At 45.1% G+C, this 26601-nt stretch overlaps 1 protein-coding gene across 1 annotated transcript in view; it reads left to right on the plus strand.

Moving 5' to 3' along the window:
* Positions 1-711: 711 nt before the first annotated feature.
* LOC147452614 (putative LRR receptor-like serine/threonine-protein kinase At1g06840) overlaps positions 712-26601 on the plus strand; it is a 123157-nt gene continuing 97267 nt past the window's right edge. The window contains exon 1 of the mRNA XM_086518248.1: positions 712-1375. Within this exon, the coding sequence (XP_086374374.1) occupies positions 1246-1375 (130 nt within the window). The 5' untranslated portion in view covers positions 712-1245. The remainder of the gene's footprint in view (positions 1376-26601) is intronic.

Consider the following 26601-nt stretch of genomic DNA (forward strand, 5'->3'; position numbering starts at 1 on the left):
CCATAATATTAGCAAAATTGTCATCCATACTATTAGCATCATCCATGTCATCTAACTACAAGCAAACACTAGAAAGATCTTATCCATGATTGTGTGAGTTTGCAAAGTGTAGTCGGGGTCAGTGATGTGCAAATGCCTCTTTATTGACAATCATGCTCTACCACCCCTGTATAGGACTCCAACCATAGGTATATCCATGCTTACAAGGTCTTGTCATGGCATGGTGGGATCGCATTGGTTACCAACTATTAGTATATACTCAATGCCTACCTCTCAACATGTACATCTCACTTTGTTGTATGTTGCACATTTGTGAAGCCCTCGTTATGAGGAGAAACCATTAGTACACATATCTTAAGTGGGATTCCAACTTAACTATTGAAGTGGTTGTCATTGTGATCATTGATTCTACTAAGATAATTTGCGGATACAATCATGAGTCCCACATTTTTGGAGGGTATAACTCTTGAAATATTCCCTTTGGTATGTGTCGACGATGGTTGGTGGCCGGTTTTGGTGGCTCGTGGCCATGAGTGGTGCACAATCAGTGTCGCCCAGATCACCTATAGTGCATAAACTAACCTACCACCCTTTCTTAATAGTAGTCTTGTAATCTCTTCATCCACTGTTTGGAGGGGAAAAGGTGAACGGAGCGTGGGAACTGAAAAATTTGAATAGACTGGGAAGTCGGGTCACTGTGCGACTTGGCCCTCGTTTAACAATTGTGCCACTTTTTCAAAGGCTCACCACCTCCATTTACGTGTTTGTGTGTCAATCTCTGCACAAGGTCAATTTTCTTGTATGTGAGCGTGCGTTCGTGCGACGAATGAGAGAGGGAGGGGACAGATAGAGAGAGCTCTCCTTGCACATCAAGCAAAAGCTCGGCTATGCGTGTCTGTGTGCGCGTAGCTTCTAGCTTCTATCACTCAAGATCAGCAGCAATTTGCCCATTAGGCAGGTGTCCGTGCGCGCGCACAAGTTGGATGCAGGCTTCTATTGTACACGGATCAACACAAAGAAGATTTTTTATCAGGATGACTTCACAGAATCTGTGATTCGTCATATTCTGCTTCACATATTTGTTTGCCAGTATCCGCACATTGTCATTTCTCTGCAGAGAATAGTTCTACTTTTGTTGACAAAGAAGGTACTCATGACAATTTAGAAGACATTCTGCAGAAAATCTTCTCTCTTTGTAGAACATCGTCAAAATTCAAGAGGCTGGGATTGACAATTGCATCGGCGATGAGCAGAAGCCTCCAGATTACAGTTTCTATGATGCTCTCTAGGAGCTCAAAATTCATCGCTTTGTTCTTCCTGTTTGTGAGTCTGTCCTCAATTCAACCATGTACATGTGCCTCCGATGCAGTTGAAGGTCTGTAAGAGCAAATTCTCTCTATTTAATCTACATAATGAGTGTTTTTTGCTGTTTTACCATGAGTAATTGATCAGTCACAACATGCATATGCGCATAGGTTGGTCTATGTTCAATGGCTTCAAGGATGAGAGAGAGAGAGAGAGAGCTCCCAGCATGTCTTCTGGGCTGAGTTCTCTTATACGAAAGGTGGAGATTCCTCCTCCTTAAAAAAATAGAACCTTGGAGGCCGTGTATAAGGTTTTGGCTTGGGCGATCAATGCATGTTTGAGGCCTTTCTTGCTTGACCTAACTCATGCTTCTCAGTTTGGCTTTGTTCAGGATAGATGCATAGTTAAGTGGGCGTGACAATCAAAAAATCCAGTGGCTATTATGCTTCTCAACTTTGAGAAGGCATATGATCAGGTGGATTGAGGCTTTTTGAGCAGAGGATTAGCTTTCCCTCTCAATGCATTGCAAGACTTGCGGCTCCCTTTCGTTCTACTTCTAGTGCTATTACCATCAGTGTCCACATTGGAGGACGATTTCATCTATCCCGCTCTCTACGCCAGGGATGCCCATTAGACCCGTATTTGTTTATGTTTCTTTGCTAAGGCCCGACATTCTTTACACGTGCTGTAGTATGTGTGTGGCTGATGAGTGATTCTCAATGCTCCAAAATTGCAGTGATGAGATTCCAATGGAGAGCCCATAGTGTGGCTAGGAGAGGAAAGTGTGTAGGTGTACGTCATGGCTAAAAATGTGAGGAAAGCAAGTTTGGACGTGACCAAAAGGTGAGCACTCAAGTAGTGTGTGGTACTCAAATTCTCGAACTTGTAGTGAGCATAATGTGCACAATCGATTTGACTCTTCTCCATTGCCCCAATGCCTTCTCTCGCATCGAAGGGAGTGGGAGCTAAACCGAATGGCTGCGATAGTGCGTATCACTGACAAGGGGATATGCTCAAGTATGTAAGGGTGAGTACGGTTTCCTCTTTTAACGAAGAACATGGTTTTGTAGTTGGGGGCAATATGGGTGGTGTAATGTATGAAGCATGACCCACCGGATTCCTCCCAAAGCCGTAATACATTGGCGTTGTAGAAAAGCTTCATTCACTTAAGAGTCTATTGAGGCATCTTGTAGCAAGTGTAATGCATCCCATCTCCCAAACCACTTCTTTATGTCTTACATCCATCCCGTGCTCAAGATCTTGCTTTTATGTGTCTTTTGAACTTTTTTTGCTTGCTTCCCATGCAATTGTAGGAAGTCAATGTGAGGGGTTTTGATACATCTTTATCATGTACTCCACAACCCTTTCCATGCCCATAACCTCAATTGGAAGAGATCCAGACTCAAGAAGTAGGAGCATATATGGTGTTTGTGTCTTAAATTTGAGAAAGTTAAGAAAGCGCTTTGAATATTCGTAAACTCTTTCCAAGTAGACTTTGAGATGCTCTCGCCCCACACTTCAACTCCATAAAGAAGAAGCGGTGTCACCAATGTGTCAAAAAGGTACTTCTTGAGAATCCAACCCTTTATGTTTCCTGCATTACACATATTCTCAAATTCATAGTATGCTCTCTTTTCCGCTTCCAAACGACGCATAGCACATTCATGCCTCTTGTGATTGGCCGGGACCTCAAGGCCAAGGTACTTGAAGCTCTCTACAACTTCAAAGTATCTCATTGCTGTACACAATGCATGGCTTCTCCTTATGGTTCGTTTTCACAAGCATAATTGTGGTTCTAGATTCATTTACAATTAGCCCACTATGCAAGCAAAAGTTCTCAAGGACAATCATAAACTTCTGTCCTCTAAAGTGTGTGCTAGAAGCCGTACATCATCTGCATACAACAAAACATGATTACCGTATTGTAAATAATGATCTTTTCAATGACTTCCTTTTGCATAAAGTCAGTATCATTTGTTTCAATTGATCGATGCATAGACCAAAGAGAGTTGGTACCAACGGACATCCTTGTTTAATCCCATTTGTGCTTGCAAAAATTTCCGAAATTCTTCTTTCCATGCGCAATCGACACATAAACTCACTTGGCACTTGGAGTTCTTCTATCCTTCTCCACAATTGTTGCGTTAATCATATCAAAGGCTTTCTTAAAGTCCACAAAGCAACAATACAATCGCTTGCCTTTCAACCGACTTTCCTCCATGAGAACACGAAAAGTGACAAGATAATCGATGGTGCTATGGCGTCGACGAAAAATTGCTTGTCCTTTTGCACGCTTGCCATTGTCTTCAATGCAATCACTCAATTTTATCTCCATTATGCACCCAAACAACTTTTCCATAAAAGGCCCAATCATTATAGTTCGGTAGTTATTTACTTTCTTTATACCCCCTCCTTTATACAAAGGCTTGACCCAATTAGTGCTCCAATCACAAGGCATACCATGTTGAAGTGCAAGGTTGAGCATACAACACATCCACTTATGTGTAAAATCTCCCGTGCATTTAGTCATTTCCGGCTTGATATCTTGAAGATCTTCCGCTTTGCGAGTGGCCAACTTTTGGAGTCCACCTCACACATCCTTAATAGTAAAAAAAGAGGGCATTCATGGAAGTAAACCATATAATTTCATTTTTTCAGCATTCGGTTGCTCATATAGTTGCCTACAATGTGTAAAAATATCCACAAAACTCAAGTTACCAAAACTCTCGATCCGCTTATCCCTCAAGTTTCTCCAAAATCTTTCACATGCTCGTGCCTTTTCTTGGACTTGAAAAATTGATGCTTTACTTCCCATCTTCTTCTCTTATTTTGAATCAATGCCTTGTATGTATGCAAGTGACTTTGATAGTTTTCTTTGTCCATAGTCGCATAAAGCTTTATCAAGGACTTTCGAGCATCTTGACATTCTTTATCAAACCACCTTTTGCGTGATCCATCTTTGTTGATACCACGGACATGCTTTATGGCAAAGCATTCTTCGGCACAAGAACAAATAACTTTATTGCAAGCTTTCCATTTAGTTTCCAATGGTGCGTCATATTGAAGCTTCGACATCCATAACTTTTGCTCAACCATTTCAATATACATTGGTGTTTATTTGAAATCCATACAAAGTGATAACTTCTCTTCCCTTTGGCTGAGATTATCATGCTTAATTGCTTCTCCACATGCAAGGTCAAACATAAGGTCCGATGGTCTAATTCCGGGGTTCATTGGCCAAGCGTAAAACTCTTTATGTGATACATGATGGCTTTGGCAGTAACATATAGTCAATCACACTATCCTCATTATGTTTTCTACATGTAAATTCATCGGTTCCACTCCACAAAGATACACCATTGACAATGAGCATACCCGTGCTATTGCACATGTGTAAAAGTAACTTTCCAAAGTGATCCGTTTCTCATCCATTAAAGTACGATCATACAAGTGAACTTCCTCCAACTCCTTTGAAATGTATAGCATATCAAATTGTTGAGTATCATGTTGCAATGTTTTTGCACGAGCATTCATATCCCCAAAGACAAGAACACCATATTTGTCTTTAAATTAAGAAATGTACTCCTCTAAACAAAAAAATGGCTGATCTCTATCTATGCAAGCATAAAAGGGAGAATCCTGATAAGGAACGTAGCAACCGACTACGAAAATGGGTGCGCTTTTTGGTGTCATAACGTTTGTTCTTGTTATCTTTTACAATTGATACAAAATCTAGAGAGAGAGAGAGAGAGAGAGAGAGAGAGAGAGTGTAACAAACTGCTGACGTGTCAAAGCCTAAAGAATGGAGTCAACTTACAGATGTGGCCGAGGGGCCTAAACCCTAATTTCTACCAGAAACCCTAACTTCTGAAACCCTAATTCTGGAAACCCTAACCCTAAAACCTGCAAACCCTAATTTTGGAAACCCTAACCCTTAAACTGCAGAAACCCTAACCCTAACCATAAGGATAGCAAACGGATTTCGAAAATTGCGCTGACATGATGACGTGGCAGGCTGTATGGATTTCCGCGTTTTGCGCTGGGCGCTGGCAACTTTTTGGCTTTGCTTTTGAACCATAAGCTTTTGAGTTTTAAAGGCTTTTTACTGTAACTACTTTTCAGGCCAAGGGCCTTTAAATATGAGGCTAGGGCTCATTCTCTAGCATGCTTCCTGGAGAAGGTGCAGAGTCTCAAGTACCGGCTTGTACTATGTTGATGCAATATAAAGAAATACCGAAAGGGGTGTCAAGGTTTGGGGCCAATACTCTCTGGGGTGGAATTCCGCCACTCCGTGTCGCGTGTCGTCTCTCTCTCTCTCTTTCAGTTCAGTTGTTATTGAAGTGCTAAAAGTCTGTTAAGTCTGCTCTTTTCTATTGGCACGTGGTGCCCATGTTGTGACAGTGGTATCAGAGCATCAAGCGTGTGCTTTTCTGAAAGCATACCGGTCCTACAAAAGAGCAGACAGAGCTATTGGAATTTGGTTCGAGGTATCTTCGCCCTCCAACCCGGACTTATTAGCCACTCCCACCCTTACTTCATCGCGCATCAGGCGCGCTCCCGTCTTCACCGCAGTGTCTTACAGGGCATAAGCCAATTAAGAACCCAATACTTGAACTCATGGATTCAACAGAATATTTGCAGTTTCTGCTCGACGAGCTTCACGACATTCTTCCGCGGCATCCTCAACAGAATCTTCCGATGCTGCAAGGTTATCAACAATTTTTGAACTACATGTTACCCCCTCTGATGCCCCAGGTGGTACCTCCTCCTCCGGCACCAGAAAGTACGAGAGCTTCCAACCGGCAACCTTCTCAGCCATTTGTCCCAATCGGGAGAGTCTTCAGGAATATGGTGTAGCCATTTGACCATGATCCAGTGCAACCACCTTTGCCACAGCCATTGCCCCCACCTCCACCACCACCGCCACCAGGCTACAATGGTTGGAGCCCATATGGATACCCTTATTACCTATACCCGGGATATGCGCCAAACTAACCCAAAGATTTCAAAGATGGTGGCACGATAGTCAAATTTTTCACTTTTTCCGGGGTGAAAGATCGCAAGAAAGCATTGCAGTTCCTACAGCAATTCGACAACATCTATGCTTTAGGGAACTATACAGAAGAATCCAAGATTTCTCGAGCAGCAGAATTTCTTAAAGATAATGCTATGCAATGGTGGAGTTCAATCGTGGCACAACTGCACGCTCCAAGGACCTAGCAAGCTTTCAAGACAGTTTTTGCACGTAGTTACATGACTTCTATGTTTGAAGTGCGGATTTTGGCAAAGTGGGGCAACTTGAAAATGCTTGCCACTGAAACCATGGACAAATATAACCAAAGGTTTCTCGACGTGTACCTTCCGGTGTCCTTAAGATCTGTTCCCTTGGAGGCCCAATGCGAACGATACACCATTGGACTACCATCACCATTGCAGGAATATTGTCTATCCAAGCAAGTCTCTACCATGCAAGAACTTATGGACCATGCCGCGGTCAGCTACAAACTGAAGAAGGGAAAGCTAGAGTTTACCACAGAAGAATCTCCGGCCACTAACCACAACTCTCGACAGCAACAAACAAATTCTCGAGAGTCTCGTGAAAATCAACCGCAAAGGCCTCGTTTGACGCCTCAACAACGAGACACCTTACTACAAGAAGGCCGATGCTTTGGATGCTTTCAAACAGGGCATAATCATTCTAATTGTCCCAAACGCACTGATAGACCAGAGGAGCCGACGCCCGCACCAACGGTCGACAGAACCCCAGTGCCACCTCCTGCTATGAGAACTAGACCTGCTATTGGACTAGTTCCTGATATTTATGGCATACGCCTTGAGAGTACAAATGAATTGTGTCGAGCATATGGCAAAGTCAATGGTTTCAAAGCCCTTATTTTCTTGACCCCGGAGCTACAGAGAACTTCATCCATCCAGAATTCTTAAAGCAGATGCACTTTGATTATGATGCAGAGTGGTGGAGAAATTGAAGTTGAGCTAGCCACAGGGCAAACTTAGAAAGTAGTACCGCTCATTGGTGCTCTTCCAGTGACTATTCAAGATTATCATGGAAAAGTTGATTTCCACATCATGAAGTTGGGCAATTGTGACGTTCTATTAGGCATGCCTTGGCATGACAAGAATGATGCGACTCTCCAAGTCCGGAAACGAACCATCACGGTGATGCAGAAGGGCAAGCCAGTCGTCCTCAAAGTTCGGTTGTCCGAACAAAATCCTGAATGAACTCTCTAGTTGTTTTATAGTTAGATACTTTTGAACTTTGTTTAAGAAAGTATTGTTTGAAACTTTGTATGGAATGGATGGTATCTGTTTTGAACCTGTTTTGGTGCCGATTTGAATTTTTTGACTCTGGTTTGATACTGGTTTCAATGATTGGTGATTTTACTCCCGGGTGGAGAAGTGAGAAATACTGCTTTGATATTGTTTGAACCTCGGAACGACGCAGGCCGATGCCTGGGGAGCGTTTGGTTGTATGCTTGTAAAATAATTATTGTTGTGACTCCCGGCTCGGACCTGGATGGTTATGCGGGAGGAGTATTAAGAAGTCTGAGCAGTGGTTACTCTCAGCACCTCCAAACGACGCAAGCTGCAGTCTGGGGGACGTTTGGTTGTAAAAGGCCTCTATATCTCCCGGCCCGGACCTTTTTAGGTTATGCTGGAGGAGTGATGAGGGAGTCGTTGAATATCTCCCGGCCTGGACCTTGTTAGGTTATGCGGGAGGAGTGTTCATCGACGGCTTTATGTTTCTATGTCTTGTAACATGCATATGTGAGCATTTGTGTTGCATTGTGATGTGCCAACCACTGAATATTCCTAATTGTATGAGATTGCCTGGGTATGTATTTTTAGTGCATCAAGACACCCGTGGAAGATCAGTACAGTCTGGGTGTGATGGCTAATTTTACTACGCCGGAATATCAAGAGTTTCGATCTGGAGAAAGGAGAAGCTAACTCCTTGATCAAAATAGCCGAAAGGAGAAGCTAACTCCATGATCAAAAGAGCAGAAAGGAGAAGCTAACTCCTTAATAAAAAGAGCAAACTGATTGTCCCTCGGAATGTCCCTCGGAATGACCCTCGGAAATTTTTGAACTAATTTGAGTTGTTTTGCAGATATGCTGTAATCGCGGACGATTACTCTCTTTCAAGAAGGGGAGATGTAACAAACTGCTGACGTGTCAAAGCCTAAAGAATGGAGTCAACTTACAGATGTGGCCGAGGGGCCTAAATCCTAATTTCTGCCAGAAACCCTAACTGCTGAAACCCTAACCCTAAAACCTGTAAACCCTAATTTTGGAAACCCTAACCCTAAATCTGCAGAAACCCTAACCCTAACCCTAACCATAAGGGCAGCAGACGGATTTTGAATATTGCGCTGACATGATGATGTGGCAGGCTGTACAGATTTCCGCGTTTTGCGCTAGCTGATGATGTGGCAGACTGTACGGATTTCCATAAATTGCGCTTGCAGCTTTTTGGCTTTGCCTTTGAACCAGAAGCTTTTGAGTTTTAAAGGCTTTTTACTGTAACTGCTTTTCAGGCCAAGGGCCTTTAAATATGAGGCTAGGGCTCATTCTTTGGCATGCTTCCTGGAGAAGGTTGCAGAGTCTCGAGTACCGGCTTGTACTGTGTTGATGCAATATAAAGAAATACGGAAAGGGGCGCCAAGGTTTGGGGCCAATACTCTATGGGGTGGAATTCCGCCACTCCGTGTCGCGTGTCGTCTCTCTCTCTTTTAGTTCAGTTGTTATTGAAGTGCTAAAAGTCTGTTAAGTCTGCTCTTTTCTATTGGCATGTGGTGCCCGTGTTGTGACACACACACACACACACACACACACACACACACACACACACATGAAATGAAATGAAATGTTATATTAACGTCTTCAAAAGGCCAAAGTGACCTATGAGACCAGAAAGTTACAATGTGGTGGATCTGATACAAAGTCAGAGTAACAAGATGACAAAATAAAATACTATGGAATCCTAGACTGCTGAGTGTGGACTAAGCTGCTAAAACAGCTAGCTGGGATAACTAGATCACAGGAGATCCAGCATCGGTCGCTGGCGGATCTCATCGATCTTCTCCATGGTCAGTAGTCTGACCGGGCGTCGTGCATGTCGAGCCAAAGTGACCCGGATCCTCTGCTGCAGCCTCTGTCGATGTTGTGTAGTCCTCCGTAGTCGTGGGCGTCTGGATCTCCCCAGCTCAGTCGCTCGGTCGATTAGTATGCCTCTGGTGTAAAGCGACGAGCTCTGCTGTGGTAGTAACTCCTCCGGGTGTCCAGTGGCAACTCTAAAGAAGTGTGTGATCTGTCTCTGAGACTGGCTAGTCTTTCCTCTCATCAAGCTCTCTCTGTGTCTGCGTAGCTCGAGCAAAAACAAACCCAAGCATCTCTGATCCTCATACCGCATGACTCTAGAGAATGGTCCAAAGCCCTCTCTGAACAAGCAATGGAAGCGGCCTCGTATCTCGTAGTAGACGGGGCAGTGGCATGTGTAGTGCAACTTTGTCTCAGGATCGATGTCACACAGGGGGAATGTCCTGGCCTCTGCTGGTATTCCGCTGTATCTCCCAGTCTCGATCCGCAACTGGTGTGAAGATGTGCGTATCTGGCCAATAGCACATCGTATCCCATGAGACAAGTGAGTGTCCATGTATCTGGGCCTCGTCACAAAACCATTCTCCGTAAGCTGGAGGAGATGCTCTCTGTAGAAAGCCATCTTCGTGCCTAGCTCCTGTAGTGGCTGTATCCATGTCCTCTTGGTGTCTAGCTGAGTCAAGTCCTGGCGAATGAGCCTGGTGATCTCGGATTGGTAAGTGTCACAGAGGGCGCATCCAGTGAGTACTGAAAAGGAGACAATCTGTCTATGCTAAACCCATGCGCCTGAAACCATGACGTCATCTCCCCATACCAGCATGCTGTATCTCCCTGCACGGCTAACTGTCGAGAGGACTCAAGTGCAAGGCGTGCATATCTGTCTTTGGGAAGTTCCCACATGCGGTGTATGAAGAAGACAGATCTGGTGAGCGCCTCAACCACCAGTGGGGAGGCAGCTAGCTCTGCTCGTATAATAGCACGTGGTACTGAAGTCTTGGCCTTAATGAGCCGCGAGATCATAGAGACCAGAGGCTTCTCCATGTCCCCCCATCCATCACTGCGGCCTGTCCTCCCGTGATGGTCCAGTGAAGGACCCCAAATCTCAGCTCCATAGAGCAATACAGAGGCCACCAAAGTGTCAAAGAGCCAGAGCTTCGTCCGAGGCTCCTGAAACTGAACCTGTGAACACATCCTTTCCAATTTACCCAATGCTGCATGGGCTCTGGTCAATCTAGTCTCTGCTGCCCTCCTCAATGAAAATGCTGGTCCACTGAAAACCACTCCAAGGTAAGTGTAAGCATCTGTATACTCCACCTTCTCCTGTCCGTATGTGAAGGCCGGCGCTGACCTGCTGATCCACTATGGGGTGGTATTAAAAACCATGACCTTGGTTTTACCAAGGTTGACGGACAAACCACTTTCTTGGGCAAACCTATGCAAAGCATCCAGGTGACGTTGCATCCCCTCCGGAGAGTCAGAAATCAAAACAATATCATCAGCATATAACAATAGTGGAATCCATGTCCTCATCTACATACATACCAAATAGAGTAGGAGAGAGCGGGCAGCCATGCTTCACCCCAATAGTGGAGTAAACCGGTGTGGATAGACCCTCTGGGGTGCGTACATGCCCCACTACTGACCTGTATAATGCCATGACCCCCCAAATGTGCTCTGTGGGTACTCCCATCTGCTGTAATCTGCGCATCAATCTCGCTCTGGGCACTGTATCAAATGCTTTGTACACATTTGCTCATGATAGTGGATTGTCTGTTAACTCATGGCCTTGATGTCTATCCATGGTGAAACCATGTGACTGAAACCATGATGTCATCTGCCCATACCAGCATGTTGTATCCCCTTGTAGTGCTAGCTGTCAGGATGACTTAAGGGCTAGCCAAGCATATTTGTGTCTAGGGAGGTACCATTAACTGTGCATGAAGGATTGTGATCTAGTAAGTGTCTCTGAGAGCGGGGGCAACTAGCTCAGCTCGAATAATCTCATGTGGCACTGATGCCTTAACTCGAATCATCCGAGAGATCATAGAGACTAAAGGCCTCTTTATACACCTCTATCCATCAGTGCTACCAAATCTGCCATGATGGTTCACTGAGGGTCTCCAAATCTTAATTTGTGTAAAGCATAGTTGAAGCCACTAGAGTGTCAAAAAGCCAGAGCTTTGTCCGAGGTTCTTGAAATTGAATTTGCGAACACATCCTCTTCAATCCTCCCAATGCTGCATAAGCTCTCATCAGTCTAGTCTCTGTTGCTCTCAAAGAAAACACCAGTCCACTGAAGACTACCCCAAGATAGGTGTATGCATCTGTATACTCCACCGTCTCCTGGCCATATGTAAATGTGGGTGCTGACCTCCTGACCCACTGTGGTGTGGTGTTAAAGACCATAACCTTGGTTTTCCCTTGGTTAACAGACAATCCACTATCTGAGCAAATGTGTACAAAGCAGTTAAGTGACGCTGCATTCGCTCTGGGAAGTCAGAAATCAACACAATATCATCAGATATAACAATCATGGGATCCATGTCCCTGCCAACTGTGCTCCTCTATCACCATCGCTCTCAATGTATTCAGAAACCTCATCCACATACATGCCAAATAGTGTAGGAGATAGTAGGCAACCCTGTTTCACCCCCATAGTGGAGTGAACAAAATCAGAAATCCCCTCGGAGTGCATACATGCCCCACCACTGACCTGTATAGAGCCCCAAATCAACTCTATGGGTACCCCCATCTCGTGCAAACTGTGCATCAATCTAGCTCTGGGGAATGTATCGAAGGCTTTGCGGAAATCCACAAAGCAACAATAGATCCGTCTCCCATGTGATCTCCCCTCCTCAATAATGGCTCCGAGTGTCAAAATATGATCAAGAGTAGAGAAACCTCTCTTGAAACCCGCCTGTCCTGCTGCCCGTACACCCTCTCTCTCTGCCCATCTACTCAACTGCTGCTCAAGGATGGATGCGCACAACCGTGCCAATGTGTGTCCAATCATGATAGTGTGGTAGTTCCCAGGCTCCATAGGGTCCCCTGGCTAGAAGCTCTGCAAGAAAATCTCTGGCATGTATAAAATACTCTGCTGTTCGGCCATCGTGATCATATGCTCTCCTGGTTCTCATTTGTCAATGGCCTTCTTTACCATCTCGGTGGTAAAAGAAAGCACATTTGTCTGGGCATGGCTTTGGCGGATTTGGAAGAGGTGGATGCTGCGAGTGATGCATACTGACCCCATACCTCCGTAGAAGTGATGACTGGTGGGGGTGAATGCCCATGGAAGAGTCGCTATGCCTCGCCTGAATCTTGGCTCAAAAATAGCTGGTATAAATCCTGCTCTAATCGAGCTAGAAACACCCTCTTCTTTTGTCGCGCCAAACATTGAGAAGCAATCCGTAACTACCTGTGAGTGATGACTCCTAGAAGTACCTCCTTCGAAAGTCGGGCTCTCATCTCTCTGCACTTTTCATCATACCAGCTGTCCTAGGGTATGCTCCTAGAACGTCGTCGTTGCCTAGGCTGTGTGTGTGTGTGTGTGAGAGAAATGAAATGAAATGTTATATTAACGTCTTCAAAAGGCCAAAATGACCTATGAGACCAATCAGTTACAAAATAGTGAATCTAATACCATGTCTGGGTACAAAAGAACTAGAAGTGGAACAAAATACTACTACTACTACTACAATCTAAAACTACGTGGGTGTAGCAGCTGATACAATAGGTACCCGGTAAACTGGATGTAACAGTGTGAGAAACAAAGATGGAAGAAATGGTGAGGATCCATCCTCATCTGCACTCTGGATGTCGAGAGAGTATGGCTCGAATCTTCTGTTGTAGTCTCCGTCGATGCTGTGTAGCTCCTCTCCTCAGTCGCGGTCGTCTGTATCTCTGTAGCTCCAATGCTCGGTCGATGAGAGTGCCAGTAGTGGTCGAATGAGTGTGGGACGAGCTCTGCAGTGGTGGCTGCTCCTCTGGCTGTCCCATATCTAGTGAAAAGAAATCTGTAATGTGTCTCTGGGACTGCCTCTCTCTAGCTCTCCCCAGTAAAGTGTCTCTATACCTGTGTAACTCAAGTAGATATAGTCCAAGACATCTCTGATCCTCATAACTCATGACCCTAGATAGAGGACCAAAACCCTCTCTGAATAAGCAGTGGAAACGCCCCCGTATCTCATAGAACACTGTGCAATGACATATGTAGTGCAACTCTGTCTCTGGCTCTCTCTGGCATAATCGGCATATCCTGCTGTCTGCTGGTATCCCTCTGAATCTACCGGTCTCAATCTCGAGCTGATGTGAGGATGTGCGTATCTGACCAATGGCACAACGCAAACCATGAGACATATGTGTGTCCATGTAGCTGGGTCGAATCACAAACCCATCTCCTGTGAGGTGGAGAAGATGCTCTCTATAGAAAGCCATCTTTGTGCTCAACTCCTGAGGCGGCTCTATCCATGTCCTCCTAGTGTCGAGCTGGATCAGGTCCTGACGAATGAGTCTAGTGATCTCCACCCGTGTAAGAGACAGCGAGGGTGCCTGAAGAGAATACTGGAAAGGGGGCAACCTGTCCATGGTGAAGCCATGCGTCTGAAACCATGAAGTCATCTGTGCATACCAGCATGAAGTGTCCCCCTGTAGAGCTAACTGTCTGGAAGACTCAAGGGCCAATCTAGCATATCTGTCTCTAGTAGTATCCCATAGGCTGTGCACAAAGGACACTGATCTGGTAAGCGCCTCAATCTCCATGGGGGGGGCAGCTAGCTCTGCTCGAATGATCGCGTGAGGTACGGAGGCCTTGGCTCTAATCAATCGGGAGATCATAGATACCAAGGGCCTCTCCATACCTCTCCAACCATCCTGGCCTACAGAAGGTCCCCATACCTGTACCCCATACATCATAGCTGAGGCTACTAAAGTATCAAAGAGCCATAACTTTGTCCGAGGTTCCTGGAACTGAACCTGCGAACACATCCTCTCCAAGCCTCCCAAGGCCGCATAAGCTCTGGTCAGTCTAGTCTTTGCTGCTCTCCCCAAAGAAAACCTCGGCCCAGTGAAGACTATCCCAAGGTAAGTGTATGCATCTGTATACTCCACAATCTCTTGACCATACGTGAAGGTCGGTGCCGATCTCCTGATCCACTGCGGTGTGGTGTTAAACACCATGACCTTGGTTTTACCAAGGTTTACAGACAATCCACTATCCTCTGCAAAACTGTGTAATGCATCCAACTGTCGCTGCATACCCTCTGGTGAGTCAGAGATCAAGACAATATCATCAGCATATAACAACAATGGGATCCACGTCCCTGCCAGCTGGGCACCTCTATCACCCTCTCTGTCAATGTAATCAGACACCTCATCAACATACATACCAAATAGAGTAGGAGACAATGGGCAACCCTGTTTCACCCCGATAGTGGAGTGAACTAAGTCAGATATCCCCTCTGGGGTGCGTACATGTCCCATCACTGATCTGTATAAAGCCATAATCCCCCAAATCAACACTGTGGGCACCCCCATCTCCTGCAGTCTGCGCATCAGTCGAGCTCTCGGTACCATGTCAAATGCTTTGCGGAAATCCACAAAGCTACAATAAATCCGTCTCCCATGTGACCTGCCCTCCTCAATGATAGCTCTGAGTGTCAGAATATGGTCAAGAGTGGAGAAACCCCTCCTGAAACCTGCCTGTCCCTTTGCCCGTACACCCTCACCCTCTGCCCAGTTACTCAACTGCTGCTCAATAATGGATGCATACAATCGTGCCAGTGTGTGTCCAACCATAATAGTGCGGTAATTTCCAGGCTCTGTAGGATCACCTGCCTTGAATATAGGCACAATAGTAGACAACCTCCAAGTCTCAGGTAATCCCTCACACATGGCACGATTGAACAACACTGCAAGAACCTCCATCAGCATATCCCTAGCATGTATAAAGTGCTCCGCTACTAGACCGTCATGATCGTAAGCCCTCCTGGTCCTCATCCTGTCAATGGCTCTCTTTACCATCTCAGTGGTAAAGAAGGTGCTCGTAGGTGGACATGGCTCTGTAGGATCTGGAAGGGGATCCTGCCCAGGAACCGTATATAACGATGTCGCATACTGGCCCCACACATCAGGAGAAGTAATCACTGGGGGAGGGGAGTGCTCATGGAAGAGTCGCCATGCCTCGCCTGAGTCTCTACTCAAGAACAACTGATACAAGTCTCGCTCCATCTGGGCCAGGTAAGCTCGTTTCTTCTTTCGCACAAGGCGCCGGAAAGCAATCCGCGACTGTCTGTAGGTGATGACTCCTAAATGAAGATCCCTCTGAAGCTGGGCTCTCATCTCTCTGCACTCCTCATCATACCAACTATTCTGGGGCATGCTCCCAGAATGTCGCCTCCGATCCGGTTGAGTGTGTGGGTATGCCTCTGATGCTGCATCATGTAGTGTCTCAGTCAATAAAGTAGTGCACTCCTCTACTGAGAGGCCTGGAGCAACTGTGCATAGACGATCCCAGATCGCCTCTGTATAAACCGAGTCAGTCTCTGGTGTAAATGTATAACGGGTGTGTGACCTGCCTCCTGATTTCTGGGCTGTACTAAACTGAAAAGATACGGACAGTGTCAAGAGAGCATGATCCACTGCTACGCCCACTGGTCTGGCTCCCACCGTGAAATCCTGAATACAAGGAATAAAGCTCGGCTGTGTCATAACATAGTCCACTGTACTGGCCCCATGTCTGTGTGGAAAGCATGTGAAGCCTGCTGCTCCAGGAAACCGCTGTAAGCCATTAAGTATGGCTAGCCCATGTGTAGTCGTCATCTCCGTGAGGTATCTCCCATACTCAGTCTGCTCTCTGTCATGTGAGCATCTGTCAAACCCCAGCTCATCCACATCCAACTCTCTAAGCATCTCATCTGAGGTGTCGTAGAAGACTGTCTGACAGTTGCCCGTTCGAGCATTGAAGTCTCCTAGGAGGATGATATCACCATCCCTAGAAAACTCCCATATATCATCATCTAGAATTGAGAAAGGCGACTGCCCTCTGGATACAGCATATACTGACGTACTGGGGGGGAAGTAACATATAGCAATATATAGAAATCGACCTGTGTCAGCTCTCAGCCTCACCCACATGTATCTAGCCTGATCATCTCTCCGTACAATATGTAGTAGTGGCTGTAGCTCCTCCCTAAACAACACCGCTACTCCTCCTGAACCTCTACTCCCATGCTCAGATCTCGTGACTGTTCTGTGGGCTGTCTCCCATTTGTATCCCACCACATGTGGCAACAGTTGGCCAGGGGCCTGGTGAGTCTCTGAAAAGAAAACAATGTCCTTGTCTCTGAAACTGTCCTCAAAGGCACCAACATCCAACCTCATAGACCCATTACAATTCCAAGTCGCCATCCTCAATGTGGTCCCATAGGTCTCGCACCGTCATGTAGAGCGCCGCTCTACAATCACCACCCGACCATCTCTGTAAAAGGCCATCTTCCCCTTCTCCCTTGCCGCTTGAATCTCGGGCATTACTTCTCTCATATGCGCAAGTTGTGAGAGAGTGAGGTCATCGCCTAAGAAAATACCTGTCTTCTTGAGAGTAGGTCTCTTCCTCAAGAATTCCTTCTTCTCTTCCAATGAAGGGAAGCGTAGTATGAGAGCTCTTTCCTTTGAAGATTCTCCGGGGCCCTCACTCTTCTTGCCCACTCTCCATGCCTTTGTGTGTGAAGGCTTCTCCACCCCCATCATTGATGTGAGGCTTGTGACCTCTTTTTCCACATTGTTTATGTCCTTGAGGCCGGTTACCCTCACATGTAGAGCCCGCACCCTCCTTCTTTGTTCCTCTTCGAGGGTCATGTTGATAAGAGTGGGTGTACAAGGAGCTTCCTTACCTTTCCCTTTCTTGGCAACCTCAATCCATTTTTCGGCCTCCTCTACTTTCTTTTGCGTTTCGGATATGACCGCGGCCCATGACTTCTTCTCCTCATTGATGTTGTCAATTTCTTCCCTCAAAGAGGGCTGAAATTCCCCCTCTTCAAGCCCATTTTTTGACCGTGTTTCCAACACTTCTCTGTGGAGGTCCAAAATGCTATTCTCCAACGTGGCGATCTTGTTGAGAAGATGATCCTTCTCGTCCTTCCACCTCTTCTCCTTTTCTTCATTTTCTCGGAGGAAAACGGTCTTCGCGTTCCTCCAATCTTCCATCTCTTTTCTCCATGCTTTCATTTCCAATTCAATGATGGAAATTCGTTTGGAGTGAAGCATATATTTGAGTTTGCTTGTTGCCATAGGTGAGGTTGGGGATGACATGAGAGAGAGAGAGAGAGAGAGAGAGAGAGAGAGAGAGAAGAGAGGATTGATGTTTCTAAAGTGCAGAAAATGCAGCAAACCCTAAAACGCAGATCTGTCCAACAACCCAAAAAAAAAAAAAAAAAAAAAAAAAAAAAAAAAGAGAGTCGCGAACCCTAAAATACAGGTCGCGAACCCTAAAAACAGGTCGCGAACCCTAAAATACAGCAGCAAACCCTAAACGAAAGCATGGTAAAGAGAGAGAGAGATGGCGTGATGAGAGAGAGAGAGAGAGAGAGAGAGAGAGAGAGAGAGGAAATGAAATGGAATGAGTAAGGTCTTCAAAAGGCCAAAATGACCTATGAGACCAATTTGCTACAAACTGGTGAATCTGATACCATGTCTAGGTACGAAAAAAGAGATACGAAAATGAATCTAGCAGTGCTACTAGCTAGAGTTGTGTGGGGTGTGTGTGACCACTAATACCGATACAAGAGGGTGATATAATGAGTGATGAATCTATCCTCAGTTGTACTTTCGTTGTCGAGATAGTATGGCTTGAATCCTCTCCTGTAGTCTCTGTCGATGCTGTGAAGCTCCTCTCGGGAGTACTGGAAGGAGGCAAGCTATCCATGTTGAAGCCATGTATCTGGAACCATGATGTGTCCCCCTGCCAAGTTAACTGTCTGGAGGACTCAAGGGCCAATCTGGCATATTTGCCTGTGACCCATAAGTTGTGCATGAAGAGGACTGGTGTGGTAAGCGTCTCTATCTCCCTAGGGGAGGCTGCCAACTCTGCTTGAATGATTTCGTGTGGCACGGAGGCCTTGGCTCTAATCAGCCAGGAGATCATAGATACCAAGGGCCTCTCCATACCTCTCCTCCCATCTTGACCCATAGAGGGTCCCCAAACTTGAACTCCAAGCCTCCCAAGGCCGCATACACTCTGGTCAGTCTAGTCTCTGCTGCTTTCTTCAAAGAAAACCTTGGCCCAATGAAGACTACCCACACATTATCGTCAGCATATAACAATGGAATCCATATCCCAGCGCTATCACCCTCTCTGTCAATTTAATCAGAAACCTTATCTATATAAACACCAAATAGAGAAGGAGACAATGGAGAACCTTGTTTCACTCTAGTAGTGGAGTGAACCAAATCAGGTATCCCCTTTGGAGTGCGTTCATGTCCCAGCAATGATACATAGGTATGTACGTACGCGCACGCGAGCACACACACACACACACACACACACACACACACACACACACACACACACACACACACACACACACACACACACATCAGAGCCAGGTCTATTTTCCTTCTACAGGGAATTTGATCCCTTCTACCACGACACACATGGATTCAGTCGACGAATCTCGCAAGGAGCAAACATTTGCACCTGACCAATCAGGTTTGGGTGAAAGCATGGAAGTTCGAATGGATGATGCCCACCTTCTGTCGACTCGATAGAAGAATATGGGCCATTCCCACCTATGGAGATGCAACGTCAACAACATGTTGATGCCTGTGCTCGGCAAATGCTTCAATATTCAAAAGATCCCCAGTATGCGAAATTTTTGACCAAGCACCAGATTGACGAAGTGCATTAACGCTGGCGTACGGCCGGCGACTCACTTGTGAAGCCAGCCTTAAAGAAAACACCTGCTCGACGGGTGTATACCAAAGATGAACTTGACGAAGTAGTAGAAAGATAGTCAACCGACTCTTGAAGACCAAGAAGAAGCCGAAGAGACATAGTCGGGCGTGAGATTACCCTGGATACTTGGGTCACAAGTCTACTTTTGCAAATGCGCGAAAGACAAGAAGCGCGTACGCTTTGAGGGTGTTTCCAGTTCATCCCCATCCTCTTCTGATAGTTTTGACAACTCTTCCTCCTCTGATCCCAGTGATGAGGACAGAAAGGGAAGGATACGAAGAAAGACTCGATGACATGGAAAGAACAAGAAGAAGGCTAAGAAGAGCAGATCGCACTGAAGATCTTGAAAGTATTCAGACAGTTCTGAGGAGGATTCATCCTCTTTTGAGAGTTTGGACTCCGATGAGAAGATGTTTTACTCTTAAGAGGAAGCACTTTTACAAAGCCAACCAATATGATTTTCTTGAGGACGAGAGCAAGAAGACCAAAGATTTTGAGGAAGGTGGACAAGCCCTGAAGTTTGATACTTTTTCGGGCTTTCAAGATACTCATAAGGCCCTCGCCTTTATTTAACAGTTCGACATAGCTTATTTTGGAGGACGCTATTCAGAGCACTCGAGGGCAGCATCTTAAACGCACAAACATGGTGGTCCACCCTATTGCTACAAAAGGAAGCACCAACAAAGTGGCTGCAGTTCAAGCGGCTTTTTACTTCTTCTTGGCTAATGCAGGAGCATGAATGTGATGTGGTCACTGCTTGGAATCATCTTTGGATGACCAAGGAAGTTACTTTAGATATCTACTGCCAGAGATTTTGGGATACTTTTCTACCGGCCTCTTCTTTTAAAAAGATAACCTTTAAGAAACAGATCGACGGATTTTGCTGTGGTCTACCCAAAGAAATACGATATTACTGTTTATTATAGAAGTCCGAGTCTACACAACAACTGATGAGACATGCTAAGCAAGAATTTGCAATGTATGTGGGTATACTTACGTATCCCACTGATCAACATATGAAAACAAGGACCGGGCAAAGTTCGAATAATGGTAACAGAAGAAGAGAAGTTTCAGAAAAAGAAAGACACACGTCCCTAATTGACAATGTAATTACTTAGTCTATAGCAAAACTGCTATTTTCTAATAATGATAAAAAAAAGATTTTTATCATTTTTAAGACTTTATGTGCACGTATGAATTAATGCATTCATAGTTACGGGACAAGACGTACGGAGTTTATGACTGTTATGAATTTTCCTGTCGTTCGGGCAGTGCAAAATAATCGGACATAGAACAGAGCACGCCAGAACGACCAAGCACATAAATGAAGATGGTTCCTAAGAACAGCGAGTGCATTCTTGGTCAGAAACAGACTAATATGTTAAGTTTTGGAGATGCCTGAGTAATAATTGAAGTATTTTTAAATATTCTTGTTCCCGTTATTTTATGTAGGAAATTACCAGGTAAAGTTCTCAAGGAAGTTTGTGAAGTTAAATACATGAAAATGTGATTCTAATGTATGTTTTTGCAAGGGGGGGGGGGGTCAAAAACCTTTTAAAATTGGGAGTTTTTAAAAGGTTTTGGCTACTTAATGTGAAAGGGCCTGAAGGCCCAAAACTCAGAATCGTGGAGACTTCGCCAGAGCCAACGTGGGTCATTTTACGAGCACTTTCGTGGGAGATATGGAAGGATTTAAATTTTACACGCGCACACACTTCGCAAAATTGATCGCCAGCACTCCCCCTGTCTATTGAAGGTAAATCGCCACCCCTCATAGCATATAAAAATGTTATACGATTTTCAGATAGAGAGGGAGAAGAGAGAGAACAAGCTGAAAATTGTTATGCAGAAGGAACATGAGGGTGATGAGACACCTCTCTCTCTCACATAGACCTCATCCTCCTCTCTCTCTCTCTCTCTCTTGTTGCTGGATGGAGCTGAAAGATAAACGCAGCCGAAGAAACAGCTATTTTCAGCCAAGAAGCTGTATGGAAACAAGCACCGGTTGTAGACCTACGGGCCAGAAAAAGCTCTGACGTACAAGTAGAAGCAAAAAGCGTCAAGTCAGTCTATTGGGCTACAGGTAAGTAAATTTTAACAAGCTTGTTGTTTCTTCCAGAGTATAGATGCATAAGCATAAGGAATTTTCCGCTGGGTTCATAAGACCCTCAGAGCGGTAGGGACGCCGTTCCATAAGAATAAAAGGATTCAATAAGAGATAAGCATCCTGCTTCCTCTCGGATAGAAAGAATATAATTTCTTTTTTCAGCAGAAGGATCAGAAATGGGAGGGATTCCCGGTTTATGTGCTTGTAATGAAAGATTCCCCATTAATAAAGATTATCTCTTTAGGGGGGGGGACCAGTAGCTTGAATGGGCAAAGAGTATTAATCTTGTTTGATCCAGGCTCCACTGACAACTTCATCTCATTGGACACCTCAGAATATCTTGGACTTATTCCCGAGATTGGGAACTCCAATCAGTTCACGATCAGCCTTTGAAGGGTTGATTACGAATTCCACAGTGCATTTGAATCTAAAGATTGGGAAGTACTCTGATCGAGAGTCCTTCCTAGCTACGCCAATACAAGGTTTCCTTTTGAACTCACTAACGCTCCAGCAACTTTCAATTGAATGATGGACTGAATTTTTCGTCCTCATCTCGATAGTTCAGAGGAATCTTCTTTGATGACATCCTAGTCTTCTCTCACACAGAGGAAGAACATAAACGACACCTACAGACTATGTTTCAAGAATTACAGCAGCATAAACTTCAAGTTAATGCTAAGAAGAGTGAATTTTTCCAAAAAGAGATTCACTATTTGGGACACATTGTCTCCCATAATCAAGTATGCATGGACCGAACAAAGGTTCAAGCTATTTTAGATTGGCCACAACCTGCTTCGTTTCATGACGTCCGAAGTTTCCTTGGCCTCTGTTCCTACTACAGACATTTTATTCGCCATTTTGCTCATGTAGCTGCACCTCTCCATGATCTCACAAAGAAAAAGATATCTTTTGTATGGGGGGTTAAGCAGAAGAAAGCTTTTGACAAGCTCAAGTACCTACTCACCCATGGACACATCCTCGTCGTGCCTGATCTTCAGACTTTGGAAACCATTTGAAGTGCATTGTGATGCTTCAGGTGATTGCATTGGCTCAGTTTTAAACCAAGAAGGCCAGGCAATAGCTTATGAAAGTAGACGACTTTGAGATTCAGAACTTCATGCCTCCATCTATGAGAAGGAACTCATGGCAGTTATCCACGCTTTCTTAGTTTGGAAACACTATCTTTTGGGAGCAGATTTTATGATTAAGACAGACCATCAAAGCCTTCGATATTTTCTCTCTCAATGCAAGTTGTCTGAGAAACAAATGAGGTGGGCCAATTTTCTCTCCATGTTTCACTTCCAAATCTTACACACTTCTGGAAGTAAGGCAGATGCGCTCTCCCGACGGCCCCAAGTAAATGCCATAACAAGTATACATCATCAAGCGTTGGAATCTCTTCCCGAGATGTATCCTGACGACCTCGATTTTGGTGAAATCTGGTAGCAGCTACAAACTGGCACCGAACTCTTCGCCTACTCTATTAAGGATGGTTACCTTTACTTCTATGAGGCTTTTTGTGCGGCACGTTCGCTAAGAAAAAGGTAATGGATGAAACACATGCTTCTCCTTACGTAGGCCACAGAGGCATAATCTCTACGACACGGACCCTAGGAATATATTTTTATTGGCCAACACCACGTACTGACATAGACAAATATGTTAGAGAATGTGTATCATGCCAAAAAGCTAAGTATGATCGCCATAAGACCCCCTGGCTTACTTTAGCTCCTTCCGGTACCACAAGTACCCTGGGAAAGTATTGCCATGGATTTTATAATGGATCTACCACGAACCCCAAATGAAAATGATACAATCTAGACTACTGTCGATAGATTGAGTAAGTAAGAAGAGACAGAGGAAATTCTATTCCAGATTAGGTCCTGGCTCACAAGGAAAGTGAAAGGGATCAAATGATAGTGCGTCTCAGGGTTCACACCATTGAGAATGACATGCCAGTGAACAAGGGGAGGCTAGCAAGGCTACCCATAGGTCCGAGGTTACTGACGCGTTGACAGTATTTTCGGGATAACTTTATGAATTGTGAGCACTGAATTGGAAATTTCCTTGATTGAATTGAAAACATGTGCTCTTCTATGTGTGTATAATTAGAGACATGTAAAGAGAGATGAATGTCTGTAGCATTTTGTCTGATGAATGATTTGAACTTAATGCATCTAGACATCTTCTAGAGATCGGTGAGATCTGAAAGTAATGGCTAAGTGAATGAGGATTGAATGTGAACTGAATGAGATTCTAGTGCATCAAGATGTCTATCTGGATGAGATAACTGGATATTGGTTCGAGTGCATCAAGAATTCTGGAAGGATGAGATGGCTGCACAGTGATCTAGGTGCATTAAGAGTTCTGGACGGAATGAGATGGCTAGACTGAATGATTGAAAACACTTACAATGTGAACTAAGTGTGATTTTGTGGACTGCATGCTATATGGACGTACTGTCTTGTGGGGATGGTCATGGTCCTGGTTTGCTTCCTCAGGAGTTGAGCACGAAGATGGCTTTCTATAGAGAGCATCTTCTCCACCTCACAGGAGATGGGTTTGTGATTCGACCCAGCTACATGGACACACATATGTCTCATGGTTTGCGTTGTGCCATTGGTCAGATACGCACATCCTCACATCAGCTCGAGATTGAGACTGGTAGATTCAGAGGGATACCAGCAGACAGCAGGATATGCCGATTATGCCAGAGAGAGCCAGAGACAGAGTTGCACTACATATGTCATTGCACAGTGTTCTATGAGATACGGGGGCGTTTCCACTGCTTATTCAGAGAGGGTTTTGGTCCTCTATCTAGGGTCATGAGTTATGAGGATCAGAGATGTCTTGGACTATATCTACTTGAGTTACACAGGTATAGAGACACTTTACTGGGGAGAGCTAGAGAGAGGCAGTCCCAGAGACACATTACAGATTTCTTTTCACTAGATATGGGACAGCCAGAGGAGCAGCCACCACTGCAGAGCTCGTCCCACACTCATTCGACCACTACTGGCACTCTCGTCGACCGAGCATTGGAGCTACAGAGATACAGACGACCGCGACTGAGGAGAGGAGCTACACAGCATCGACGGAGACTACAACAGAAGATTCGAGCCATACTCTCTCGACATCCAGAGTGCAGATGAGGATGGATCCTCACCATTTCTTCCATCTTTGTTTCACACACTGTTACATCCAGTTTACCGGGTACCTATTGTATCAGCTGCTACACCCACGTAGTTTTAGATTGTAGTAGTAGTAGTAGTATTTTGTTCCACTTCTAGTTCTTTTCTAGTTCTTTTGTACCCAGACATGGTATTAGATTCACTATTTTGTAACTGATTGGTCTCATAGGTCATTTTGGCCTTTTGAAGACGTTAATATAACATTTCATTTCATTTCATTTTTCTCTCTCCTTGAGTCATCTAGACAGCTGGCATTACAGGGAGATACATCATGTTGGTATGCACAGATGAGCTCATGGTTTCAGAGGCACGGTTTCAGCATGGACAGGCTGCCCCCTTTCCAGTATTCTCTTGATGCACCATCTTTGGCTCTTACACGGATGGAGACTACTAGACTCATTCGGCAGGATCTTATCCATCTTGATAGCAAGAGGACATGGATAGAGCCAGCACGGGAGTTGGGTACGAAGAGGGTTTTCTATAGATAGCATCTTCTCCAACTCACGACAGACGGATTTGTCACACGGCCCAGTTACATGGACACACATCTATCTCATGGGTTACGATGTGCTATAGGCCAGATTCGCACATCTTCACACCAGCTTGGGATTGAGACAGGTAGATTCAGAGGCATACCAGCAGACAGTAGGATATGTCAGTTATGCCATGAGAGCCAGAGACAGAGTTTCACTACATATGTCGCTGCACAGTCTACTATGAGATACGGGGACGCTTTCATTGTTTATTCAGAGATGGTTTCGACTCGCTAGATAGAGTCATGAGATACCAGGATCAAAGATGTCTCGGATTATTCCTACTTGAGATACAGAGACATAGAGACGCTCTATTGAGTGGGCAAAGACAGAGACAGTCCCAGAGACGCATCTCAGATTTCTTCAGTCTGAGTACCACAGAGGCAGAGGGGACACCACCATCACAAAGCTCGGTTCCCACCCATACACACACCAGCGGTACTCTCATTGATCGAGCTATAGAGCTAGGGAGATCGAGACGACCGCGACTGATGAGGAGGGGAGCCACACAGCACCGGCGGAGATTGCGGCAGAGGATCCACAGGATTCTAGCACGACACCCAGAGTGTCGATCAGGATAGGCTTCATGCTACTGTTATATTTTATCATGGTGACATTTATCCCCACTTTGTACCTTTATGGCATGATACCATTGATCAGCCTACCAGCCACCCATAGGAGTCGGTAGCACTCCTATCAGTTTCCTTGTTTGTAGTTTTCTTTGTTTGTACCCAGACTTGGTACTAGACTCATCATTGTAATCAGTTAGTCTCATAGGTCATTTTGGCCTTTTGTAGACGTTAATATATCATTTCATTTCATTTCATTTTCTCGCCGAGATGGTAAAGAACGCCATTGACAGGATGAAGACTAGGAGAGCATATGATCACGATGGCTTGGTATCAGAGCATTTTATACGTGCCAAAAATTTGCTTGCAGAACTTCTAGGAGTGATGTTCAACCGTGCCATCGGCGAGGGCCTACCTGATACTAAAGAGTTTTTCCACGATTGTACCTATCTTTAAGTCATGGGACCCTATGGAGCTTGGGAACTACCGCACTGTCATGATTGGACACACATTGGCACGGTTGTACGTATCCATCCTTGAGTAGGAGTTGAGTTGATGGGTAGGAGAGGGTGTACGGGAAGCAGGACAGGCGGGTTTCAGGAGAGGTTTCTCTACTCTTAATCATATTTTGACTCTCAGAGCCATTATTGAAGAGGGGAGATCACATATGAGACGGCTCTATTGTTGCTTTGTGGACTTCCGCAAAGCCTTTAGTACAGTGCCCATAGCTAGATTGATCCACAAAATTACAATAAATCCGTCTCCCATGTGACCTGCCCTCCTCAATGATGGCTTTAAGTGTCAGAATATGATCAAGAGTGGAGAAACCCCT

The sequence above is a fragment of the Adiantum capillus-veneris genome, chromosome 8 (assembly GCF_014529385.1).
Source record: "Adiantum capillus-veneris isolate H3 chromosome 8, ASM1452938v2, whole genome shotgun sequence".
In the NCBI taxonomy this organism is placed as follows: domain Eukaryota; kingdom Viridiplantae; phylum Streptophyta; class Polypodiopsida; order Polypodiales; family Pteridaceae; genus Adiantum; species Adiantum capillus-veneris.